Source organism: Artemia sp. Qi Xiang Cuo, chromosome 11 (genome assembly GCF_049724085.1).
Source record: "Artemia sp. Qi Xiang Cuo chromosome 11, ASM4972408v1, whole genome shotgun sequence".
Taxonomy (NCBI): Eukaryota; Metazoa; Arthropoda; class Branchiopoda; order Anostraca; family Artemiidae; genus Artemia; species Artemia sp. Qi Xiang Cuo.
In genome coordinates, this window is record NC_142804.1 from 45762251 (window position 1) to 45775191 (window position 12941).

Genomic DNA, 12941 nt, shown 5'->3' on the forward strand with positions numbered 1-12941 from the left:
CGCAAGGACATAAGAGCTTCACATATGAAGCACAAAACAGGTATGAGTTGCAAAATCTTATATCTAGAATTCTAAAACCTGAAAGGCTTAAAAACAAGAATTTTCATCTATCGCAGAGCATTAGCACCAGTATCTTGCTTCGGATTGAATCTATAAGTAGAATTGAATTTCATCCGTAAGTAAATAAGTTAACATGCTACAATATATCAGCAATGGCTATATGTCCGAATGCGCCAAGAGCAGGATAGGTTTTTGCTAAGTTCGTCTGTATAGTGTTCCTCCCCCAATACTTTTGTCAGTAAAACCTAACGTTGCCCTAACAAAGTAAACCTAATTTGGGTCAATCAGGGGATTAATTAATTAATTATCAGATTACGTTTCTGATTTCAGCATAAAACTTCTAAAAAAAATATTGACTTTAAAAAAATGGCAGACAATCACTAAAAACTAACGATATTTTTTGTTAGACTACGATTTCAATTTACTGAAATAATGTATTATAAATGACCAGCTTATGAGCCTTCATTAAGCTTCTAACAAGAACAAATGTCGTACATTAAACTTAAATTGGGCAAATAATGATGCAATTGAGATAAAATTATTCAACGGTGATGAAATTAGTTACATTTTTCTCTCCCTCTATATCTCTTTCTTTCTCATTCTCTCTCTCACTCACTCACTCACTCACTCACTCACTCACTAGCTCGCTCACTAACTCACTCACATTCTCACACACTAACTCTCTCCCTTTCTCCTCTGTTCAATGAATACCCTGAGGAAGCAATCCCACAATATGCTCTTAGACCGGAAGAGAGATTTTCTAACGACATACTAATGAAAGAAGAAAAGCTAGAACGAAGGTAGCAAGCTAGTATTTAACTTGAATATGCTTAGACTTGAGATATCATGGTCAAGCGTAGCGTATTCTTATCCTACAGCCCCAGTACAAATTAGCTTCGGAGAGAATCCCTTCTTATGATGCATTTAAATACAAATTAAACAACTACTTAGGCCAATTATTAAACTAAACTACTTACTGTAAATGACATATGTTTGAAACAATAAACTGCTTAATTACTGCAAAAAATTCTTCTGACAAGCCACCGCTGTGACACAGGTGCGAACTTAATCCAACCAGAAGCGGATACCAATCATTGTCCCCATTTTTCTTAGCCACAACCGAGCCTGCAAAAAAAGGGGTTTAATTTTTATGATTTTACCAACTCTCCTATCATAAGCACCAGAATTCATATTGCAAAGACGGGGGGAAGTAAATCAAACAGTTTGGGTATAGAACTGTATGTAAAGAATGTCTTGGGCTAATAGTAACTGAAACTGTAAAAACAAGAGTTTTGATAACAATTAATACATCAAAAGAATTGGCTTTTCATGCTGATTCAAAATTCATTAAGTTTAAAGTTACCTATAAAAAGATGCAAGCCCGAGAAAAATTTGCCTGACTTACGAAAAACGGGGGTGACACCCTCAAAAATGTAAGTAATCTTGACAAGACTCACACCATCAAACTCAGAATATGAGAGATGACTATTGCAGGGATCTGACGCGCATATCTACAAAAACGTGAGTTTCTCTTTTTTGTTCTTCCCAGGGGTGATTGTATCGAACCAAAGGTCCTAAAAGAACGGGAGAGGACTCATTCGAATGGAAAACGAAGGTTCCAATGCCCTTTCTAAGTGACCAAAAAAATTGGTGGACAGCTAATCCTCCTCCCATCCCCCTTTTGTCCCCACCAACTTCTAAGCACAATTTTGAGATAGCCGTTAAATTCAGCACAGTTGAAAGGTCCAATAACTATGCCTTTGGGATGACATAGCCCCAAGAGTCCATGGGGACAGGCATAGATGTTATGTAATTTACCCATTGTTCCATTATAGTATTTATTATTGGGAAATTTGAAGATTTTTTTTGCAGGAGGGGGGGGCAAGGGTTCCTCGGGGAGAATTTTCTGTAGAGAGGAAAGTGTCACCGAGGAATTTTCAACGGGCAAGGGAGAGACGGGGATCTCTTGGCAAAATTTGACAACAGTCAGAAATCAAATAAAAAATACAAGTTTTTCAACTGAAAGCAAGGAGGTACATTCTCCCAGGGGTAGTCATATCGAACCATTGATCTTCGATGATTTGAAGAGCGGCTAGTTTGAACGGACATTAAAAGTTCTAATGCCTTTTTTGAGAGTTAAAAGTCATGGGATTTAATTAAGATGCGATTTTTCACACACACAAAAATAGTTTTCGAATGTATTATGTATTATTATCTGTATAATTCCATGAAATCATGCGAAATTCGTATATATTAAAAAAATAGTGTATCATCCTTTACGGGGTTTCGGAGTTACGGCAAGAAAAATATTAGAAACAACTTAAATGGACAATCACCAGTGTTTTTCAAGACAAAACTGCAAACAGCTGAAGTGATGCCATAACAATGTCAAACCCTGTTGAAACTGAGAAAAGTGAAACGAACACAGGAACAAACAAACGAACAAAATAATTTGAAAACTCGAGGCACATGGTATCTTTTGATTTACTCAGTATCAATGCCGTTTCCAAATTATAACCTCGCAAAATTTTGGGTATCTAGGCCTTGTAAAAGATACTTAAAAGCTTACCTACTAAAAGTGATCTGTGAACAATGGATAATTTATATAAATTCAGAATCATACTGAGGTTATGTTGACCCCATAGGAATACTAATTCGACCTTTCAATGCTTTTGAACAAAATGACTGTTTCAAAATTCCAAATCATGGGAATAGAGTGGGAGGGGGGGGGGGAGTCGAAGTACAGGACACGGAAGATATTTTAAATTATGAATGGGGATTAATAGGGAAGGAGTCACCGAATAAGAATTTTGTCTCTTACTTTATCTTTATTAGCGAATGATCGTAAGAAGTGAAGAGAGGGATCATTTGATCGCAAATTCTGGGACCTAGTAGTCTTTTTAAGTAAATCTCCGAGTAAAAAGTAATAGCTTCGAAAAAAAACCTTTAAATTACAAGCATACCAGGTCCATACACTTAGGTATCATAAGATCAAAGGATGAAACTTAGGGAGAAAGAGATATGGAAGTCGAGCTAAAAAAGCAGATGAAAAAAAAGAGCACTACGACAAAAACGAGGACGCTGTCGAAATTAGATAAAAACAGGATGAGAAGATGGCAGCTTTTAATAAATGTTAAGTTTTAAAAATATGCCAACGACGAGGGGTATCAGAGTTCTACTACCATATCTGCTTCAACAAGAGTTAAAAGCAATCACAAAAACAAGGAGACTTGTCGATTTAAAAACTATCAAGTCGTCACAGAAAAAATAAAACAATTGCCAACGTTGTTCAGACCGGTATTAATTTCAACTCAGGTTAATTTTATGTCCACAGCTAACGTTAGAAGGTACTTGGTATATCTGCAACAATTCGGATGTAAAAATGGTGGGCAAACAAAAACTGGAATTTTCAGGTATGATTTCTCCTCTTCTTTAACAAATGTATCTAAGATATTTTTAAATGTTTAAGGTTTTTCTGTCTCTGTTCTGATCTTAATTATAGCTTGATCACAACTTGAAAAAAGTCCTTGGTTTTCAAAATTTTACAAAAAAAAAGAGGAAACACTTTCGAAACTATTTTAATTTACGAATTGAGCTTACGTTTTAAATTCCTCCTAGCTAATCTTCTGCTATTCATTTTCTTTTCTTAATGGCTTAGATCGCTTTTGTCACTTACGACAACATAACAGAAATTATGTGCCAGAGAAATTGCGATAATACTCAGTTAATTTTCACGCTGCCAATCTAGGGTGCTTCAAACCAATTTATATGAAAAAAAGTTGTTTTTTCTTAAACTTGCTAAAAAAAAAAACAAGTAAGAAGCAATATTAAAACTAAAAACGAACAGAAATGGGCTCCGCATATGAGGGAAGGGCTGCTTCCTCCTGAGCTCCCCGCTATTTACGCTAAAGTTTTAGTTTTTGTCTTATTTATTGAGAAATGACAGCTCAAACACATCCTTACACTAAAAAACACAAGAAGACTATAATGTAAAGAGCGGGGGTACTGGAGGCGGCAGTAAATAAACCACAAAAATTTTCTAGTGGTTTAAGAAATACGTTTGAGTCCATACCAGAGGCTCTTGTCGTAGAGCAGTAGTTCTTGTAGAACTGAATCGAGAAGTCAATCAGCCAAATTCTTTTGGTGCCCATTTTGAAAGCTGTCCAAACTTTCTATAGAAGGTTCAACATTGTGATCATTCAAGCTTCTCAGCACTCTCCTTGTCAATTTTCAAGCTCATGTTGAGACAAATTTCCCAAGGTCATCATAGATTTTTTTTTAAGGCCCTCGAAATCTCGAAACAGCTCCAAAAAATATGTATCAGACAAAGAAAATTGGGAATATTGACTCTTTCGAGTTTAATTGATTAAGCGTAATAAGTGACTGAAATACTTTCTGAAAAAGACTTTCACACATAAGATCTTGAAGCTATAAACGAGCTGCTGGTCCATTGGTTGTAATTCTAGTTAATATTTTTTACACTCGGTCAACCTAAAATTTCCGGGTCACCCAAGTCCTCAAATTGTACCCCAGTATTGACTGCAAATAAAACCAAGTTCAGGTGATTTTTTTTTCTTCTCAATAAATTACTAAATTTGCTAATGGGATTCTCGGTCCTTTTTTTTTCTGCACTAGCTGCCCTCATGCTGATTGTTATTTTTCACGCGACTGATTCATTTGATGGAATGAATGGGAGGAATGAAAGTGAGGTGAACAGAGGGGTTCGTACCCAGATTCCCTTTGGATACGATCTTTATCACATAGTAAAAAAATTACATCAATAAGTTAAAAAAATAAAAAAAATATTTTTATTTCGTGTTAAAACGCTAGTGTTGGTCATATGATTTTCGTAGTTGCTTGCCTAAGGATTTAGAGTAGCTTAATTTTGGAAGTTGATTTAATAACAAAAAATCCAAAATAAAATGCGTCTATTACACATCTTCAATCGAGACATAATGAGAAAAAATAGTATATCTCATTCCACATCTTTCAAATAGCTCTTTCAGTTCCTTTATTTCATCAAAAACGGAATCCAAGTCCGAAATTGCCAGTGTCTTTTCTACGTCATTTAGAATTCTCCTGTAAGAAGAAAAGACTATTAGAAATGTACAAGTTTTCAAAAGGGTGATAAACTATAGAAAAAAATATCTCAAAACTAGATCTGTTAATGCTAATAGTTTTTACTTACTTTAATGGTATATCCCCCCACGTAGCAATTTTTTTTGCATAGAAATTTCTGATAATTTACATTTGTTGTTACTAAGTTGGATCTTTTCTTAAATTTCTAGTTTTTCAAGCCTCAAAAATAAAGATTCAGATTCAAAATAGTGGCTGGTTTTGTATTTTATCAATATAATAAAAAACGAATAAATAAACAAACATAAGCTTTAGTATGTGCAGAAATTTTAAATGATTTCTTATTTATCGTTTAACGATTTTCAGAAGATAGCTTTTTGAAGCACCGCTTCCCAAGGATTACTGACTCGAAGTAATGACCTTCTGCCACTAAACTGTCAAAGCTGAAATGCTGATTCTACTAACTTCAGACAAGAAAAGTGACACATTAGTGTCTTTTATTCAAAAACATGATTTTCCCTTTTGCTTAATGTCGGAGGTAGCAAACTTAAAAAAAAATCCAATTGGTACAATTTCAACATCATGGTGCACACAAATAATGTGGATTTAAATGGTGCATATTTTATTTCATTTGGACATCAATTTTAAGTAATTTTATTTTTTTTTTTTTATTCCCAATTATTTCTTTTTGTGATAACAAATCCAGGTGCCCTAATTTTTTTTCGAGGAGCATCATTTAATTTACAGACGAATTAACAAGACATAAAAGCCAGAGAACCTTTTGATTCATAAATAAACAAAAACCAAACAAGAACAGGCTAACAACAGGGGCGTAATTTTCTATGGGGCAAGGGGGGGCAACTGCCTCTCCCAGACCTCGGTTTGTCCCCTCTAAATTTTGACGAAATTGTGCCAATGTCTAACAACACAACTGAAATATTAATTCAATTAGATCACTACTACAACAAAAATAAAACCAAATGATAGTTGGATTTACATAAATCCCTAAAATTTCTTCAAAATACACTTCAACGTGCTCACACATAAAGAGCAGACACTAATGGTAAATTACTCTGAGAACTCGGTGGGACACGCCAAGCAGAAAGCTGTGACTGAGACCATTCACTCTACGGCCACCAAATACATCTGCGTTTCTTCTATTATAACTTTAAATGTCCACATCAGTTACATACAGCTTAAAAACAATCAGGGGAGTAGGTTATTACTAATAGCAAACATTAACTTGGATAGATAAAAAGGAAATATACCCGCGAGAGGAAGAATATTCAGTTTTAAATATACATTTATCATTGAATCTTTCTTTCCATAGTCTGCTAATCCTAATGGTAGATTTCTGAAAAGTTCTAGGGCGTTTAAGATGCGATTGAAATGTTGAAGACCATGCTGAACAACAATATAATACGTAATAATGGAGATGTTAAAAATTAAAAAAAAATTGGTACTTGTTAATTCGCTAGAACCCACGCACGAAGTTAAGTTAGGTTAATGCTAATGTAATAAAACAAAAACCGATGAAAATATCATAGTTTTTTAAAAAAATTGGGCTATATATTACAAAGTAGGGGGTGGGGGGGGGAAAGCATGGTATATATTAAATACGTAACCTATCCTAACCTAGGTACCTTTTTCCCCCTACACCCCAACAAAACAAAAGCATAAATATTGTAAACGCAATGACAAACCACGGTTTGCAATCCAATTCTCTATTGAAAGAAACCCGTTTGACAAATTTCTTAAGCCTATTCCGCATATAATATATCACGTGGGTTCCAGCTAATTGACAAGTACCAAAAATTTAAGGGCAGTTTTCGGAGAAATCTGCTTTAATTTCCTCATCACTCCAACATCATGGGCAATTTTCGATGTTGAACAATTTACATTGTCTGAATACTAGTCGAATACACTAATAACTTTTGAATCTCCGCATTTCAACTTATCAACTCAGGGGTAATACATTTTAGAACAAGCAAACAGCACAAACTAGATTTCTTAAATTTTATTTGAAGCTTATTCACCTTAGATCACTTTTCAATCAAACTTATGCCATCTTTAACTGCAAGGACTTGCTCTCTTTCAGTTCTTGCATACCATAAAAATTTAATATAAATCCACAAAAATGTAGTATCATTAGTTTAAATGAGAATAACAAAAGGAGGGTTTTTACAAAAAAAAAAAAATAGGGGGCGGGGAGCTGGACAAAAAAATTGGTGCCCCTGTGCAGATCACTATTAGGTTGAATCTGAATGGTAATACTCAAGAAATAGGGTTAAGTGAGAAATATTCATCGGTTGACTGTTGACTTAAAATCACCTTTTAAATTTCCCCTACTATGGACTTTGGAGGCTCCCTTTTTACATTGGTTGAATCTGCTGCAACTATGACGAACTGGAAAATATAATACAAAAGTGAATCAAAACTTATTACATACTTTCAAAGTACTGATTCCAGACATCATAAGTACTGGATATGTGTGAATGTGTCATAAACCAAATTCTTACTGGTGTATTCACCGACGTATTTCAGAGGTTAATGAATATTTCAAAATTATTTTATTTCTCTTAATAGGCTTCGCTTTGCTGTCTTTATTGTTTCTTCCCTTCTTCCTCAGTGTGCTTAAAAACAACTCAATTTGTTTTTAACATGGTCAAGGCTATTTTTTGACTAGCCTGTCTCATAACTTCCTGAAATAATTCTTGAGTTAAAGAATTCCTAATTTTAAACTTCACGTAACTTCCAAAGTCTCGACGTAAGATAGAAACTTCTGCTCAGGTGGCGGTACTAATAAATGCTATTGCCAATGTTGCCACACAACGATATCTTGCAAATTACAAACACTATGTGATTTCTGAACTCATTCAATTTCAAAATCGATAAACCCCTATGCTTAAACAGATGCCATTTTTATTCAAGATCTTGCGTGTGATAACATTAGAAAATCGCAGATAAATGCGATATTCGTTACAGGGGCTAACACGTGAACTAATAGTCCCATCCAATTTTAAGGCTAGGGTAGTAAGGCTGACCGTATCAAGAGTCACAAGCTGATTTTATTAAAACAAAATAAAAGACGCAAAAATACAAATTACATAGTTTGTAAATTTTTTAAGAAACCAATTTACTAATATACGTGTTTTTAAAAATAACAAAAAAACAAAGAAATTTTTGTTTTAGGTGTTTAATTTACTAATTTTTGAAAAAAAAACTTCTCTGATTAAAGCAAGAAGTGTGGTCAGGGCATATAAGTTTATATATGGCCTGTTTTTGAGATAACGAGGTGGTAACATTTTGAACTTTTTATCCAGCTACTATGCCCAACACTAGCATACGGGCATTATGTCAAAGATGCATTAATTTAATCCAGGATAACAAAGTAAATTGTCCAATTCTTTACAAAATCGGGTTTCAAAACTAGAGGTAAATTTGATAATGGCCTAATATTAACTTCAGCTCTTACTTCTTTGAATTTTTTTCCTATTCTTTTAAGACCAGCAGCTTTGGGGTCTTGGAGTCTTAATGAGATTTGGAGTACGAGATTGGACGGTTTTATAGCTTGGAAAAGACAATCTTTAATTTGCTAAGCAGGCGATATTTTGAATATTATTCGATAGAAGTTCCGAGAAATGCGACATCAATATATTAAAGAAATCGCTGCAACATCCCTATAAATCCCTTGCAAATTTGTCAGTAATTGTTATGGAGCATATAATTTACCTCAGGTTCTCAGTTGGTGCATCCCTTTAGCGGACAAGTCATTAGCTACGTAGAATATATTCAACACCGGATCTGTACTGCATATGACTAATTTAAGCAAAGCGCCGCTTCATTTAAATAGAATCACATTCAGCACATTATATAAATCAGCTGTCAGTGTTCACTATTCTGTACTGTGCACTATTTACGCCAAATATCTACTTTGTCTCCCTCTCTGGACTAGAAATACCAACCTTAGAAGACAACATAAGATCACTGACCTGCATACAGCAACTTATGACCAACTAAAAGAGCATAATCAGAAAAATAAGTTCCATCAGTTGAACATTCATTTTGCACAATATCGCCTGTGTCTGGGGCTGGTGACCCTTATTGTTAGTTTTTCTTATTGTATGATATTTCTGTATTTATTAATAGTTTGCCGTCACGGGTTGCTGCGGTCTTGAAATAAAGGAAATTCATGTACAAAAAAATTAAAATTGACTATGCAAACTAACAAAATATATTTCTTTGGCAACGTAAAGTTTGCATTAGCCTTTGGTTTGTTTCGTCGAAATAAAAGTATTTTGTGCGAAACACTGTGTTTTATGTTTTCGCCATCGATTAAGCTCTGTTGTGTTTGGGGTCTGACGTATTCCCCTCATCCAGGTGACTCAAAATTTCCACTTTACCAGCTCAATGCCATCTATTCCGAGTATTTGTGTTCCAAGAGATCTAGTTTCAGTCAACAGGAAAAGTATGCCAAAGATTGAGAGGACCCAATAGTGAACTCAACAACTTCTTAAAGTTTGTTGGCGATCGGATGAACAGTTTAGTAAAGTAGGATACACTGGACACAGAGACACACAAACATTCCTTTCCATTTACATTGATAAAAGATAGAATAAAAGATACAAGATATTAGTATACGTATATATACTTTTTTCGTTGTTAGTTTTCTTTTACCAAGGGTTGTTTACCTAATATTGCCATAGTAAAAGATCATAACAAAAATCAAGTCTTCATTTCCCTCTTGGATAACCTAGGCTACTTTAAATACTATTTGCATGTCCAATTCATCTGAAAAATTGAAATTGCGGAACTGTGACGACAATCCCCAAAATTGGCACTCTACTAAAACCTGTTGTCTAGCTCGACCATTTATTTCAATCACGGCATAATGGTTACTTACAACTCCAGAGTTTCTAGTGCTGAGACAACGTTCTTTGCATTATATCTTGCACTGACATTCAGTTGAAAGCTGGCACAAGATTGCAAAAGCTGAAGTTGGCCTATCGAAGCCAGGAGCTCAGGAAGTCCAGCCAGATACCGAGAAGCCTTGCTCAAAATATTTCCATAGTGACGAGAAGGCTGATCTAGAACCGGTCATGATAAATTTAAAATGGAGTATGCAACTTTCCAGGCAGGCTTTCTTCGCTATTTTTAACAAGTACTTGAGTTAGGCGAATTTAACTTTCAGGGAGACTCAGAAATTAATATTGAAACTGATTCAAGAAAGCTTTGTACTGTCAAAAGTCCCTTTTGGATTTTGATTAAAGATTCCACTTTAGTATATTTGTTTATAGCCCAAGTTTTTAGCTGTGTCATCAGTATTAGGGCAGGCAATCCCTTCTCGAACCAAACTTTGGTTTTATTTAATTTAACTCGATATAGCAGACTAAAGAGTGCTTATAATAATTTAACTTAATTTGATTTATAATTTTAATTAGATGCTATAATTAATCAAATTCATTTATATATTATAACTAAAATTGGAGAGAGTAATTAATTATAATTGCAATTCAATTTAACTTAATTTAGTTATAGCAATCTAACAGTGATTATGATTTAGCGACCACTCCGGACTGCTTCTAGTATTCCCCATTCTCGATACAATAGAACATTGATACTCAGCGGCATTGTATTGGGAGATCGATACTCTCCTAATTTTTTTTTTTTTTCAATATAAAAGGAAGATTGTCCAGAAATCAATTATTTACTCTAGACTGGCAACATAAAAACGAATAAACCAGTTTACCAAGTCACGGTTTTGATTTAATATAAATTCTATAAATGAAAAAGGTTAGACGGTGCAACCAAATTGATAATTAATATGAAACCTAAATTCAGCAACAAGTGATACCATAGAAACTGCGTGGAAACTTATTATTTATGTTCATTAAAATATTCTCATGCTATTTTAACTATTCGATATTTTCTATTGTTCATGCAAACATACAATAAGAGTATATAAATAAGATGAATGAACAGATGAACTAAACATACCTAAATAATATGAATCGATAAAGAAATCTACGAAATGATTCATAATTAGACAACTAAGCAAACGCTAAATTCAGTGTGAAACCATATTATTTTTGTTAAAGATATTTGAGCCTAACTTGACTAGTAAATGTACATTTAATGTATATTATTTAGACAAAATAGCCAACAAAGTACGAAAAACTATCAAGACAAACATCTTTGGCACTTTAACACGTGATTAATAGCAATTAAAAATATTAGCTAATTAGGTGACTATTTGTAGAATTAGAGATATAATTTCGTGTGCTTTTATTTTTTAATTACTGAATCTGCTTTGATTTTGCATATTTTATCTTTTCATTTTTCTTGACACTCCTGGCTATCTCTGTTTGTTTTTTTTTTTAAAGCCAGTAAATTTAGCTGCAGCTCCCGTGGGTCTATGCAAATACGTTCTTTCTCAGCATGTGCCTACTGTCAACTGCAAAAGTGGAGGATAAAGAAATGAAATGAATATGAATTGAGGCTCAAATATATATTTTGGTGTTGTCTTAAAAAACTAATGAAAATTTTTACCGTGACATCCTACTTAGGGAATCCGGCAAGCAATTGCAAAATACTTCCCTTCTAGTTTAAACTAATAATTTTTATGTTTTTTTTTTCCAGCAAACCCATTGAAAGTCTGAGCTTTCAAAATTGAAAAAAATGGATACTGAAGCCCTTACGACAAGGCAGCATAGGAATTAGAGAATGAACACGGAGAAATCTGCGCTCATGATAAGGGGAAAATGAGGGGAACATGATCGCTATGACATTTTGAACCGTTCGCTAAAGTCGAATTCACATGCGTGGTTAGCTAATTTTTTGACCAGTCATTATTTGCTTTCTCTTTTATAATCAGTCCTGATTGATCTAAAGTGATTACGCCTAGAGATTTTTTGGATCAGTCATAAATTGGTTGCATAAGAATTCCCTTTTAAAGGGACTCCGATCTCCTTGTTATACATTTCCTTTTATTTGGCTCCTCTTGAATTTATCTTAGCCAGACTTAGTTTCCCTTGGGCTTCAACCTGATCATTCTTTCTCTGCTTAGCCTTTCTAGCTTTAGTTCGCTGCGGAGATTTTTTCTGCTGCCTCTGTACTATTTTAGAAGTCTTCATTCCGTCTTTTCTTCTTGTAGTATAAGCGCCCATTTTCTTTATACAGAATTGCAATACATTGTCAGCCCATTTCTTGTAGTTTTTCAGCCAAAATGATTTCACACTATTATCAGCTTTAACTTGGTAGGGTTTATATAACCTCTATATACTTGACACCAAAGCCGTGTCCAGGGGAAGAGAGGGGTTAGGGGGTTTGACCCCCCCCCCTTAAATTTTTGTCCGACTTGTAAGAAAGTAACAAAAATGAATATAAACAAATTTTAGATGCGTTTTTAAAGTTTTTTGTAACTCCCCCCGAAGAATCCTTTTGTAACCCCCCCCCCCCCCGGAAACACGACCCTGCTTAGCACAATTGAAAATAACTTGTTCTTATCTTCATGGCAACTCAGGATTTGAAATTTACTAGCAACAGCAACATTCATATATTTAATTTTATACGCATCCTTTGGCGTTTCCTCCCTCTCCCAGGCCGGATCTAGGGCAAAATCTTGGGGAGGTGAGCAATGTGACAAGGGCGCCAATGAACAAAATGTTGGAGGGCCCAATGTGACAAAGATGCCAATAATAGACCAAACTGACAAATTTATTCTAAAAAAGAGTGAAAACACGGAAAGAGGCGCCAGAAAAAAATCTTGCCCCCACCCCCTGGATCAGCCAGTGCCTCTCCCACTA

General features: G+C 34.5%; 1 protein-coding gene across 1 annotated transcript in view; it reads right to left on the reverse strand.

Annotated features, from left to right (window-relative positions):
- Positions 1-10026: 10026 nt before the first annotated feature.
- The window catches only part of LOC148947029 (WASH complex subunit 5-like), a 67204-nt gene continuing 64289 nt past the window's right edge, over positions 10027-12941 (reverse strand). Inside the window, 1 exon segment of the mRNA XM_089096495.1 lies at positions 10027-10223. Coding sequence (XP_088952621.1) covers positions 10036-10223 — 188 coding nt within the window. The 3' untranslated portion in view covers positions 10027-10035.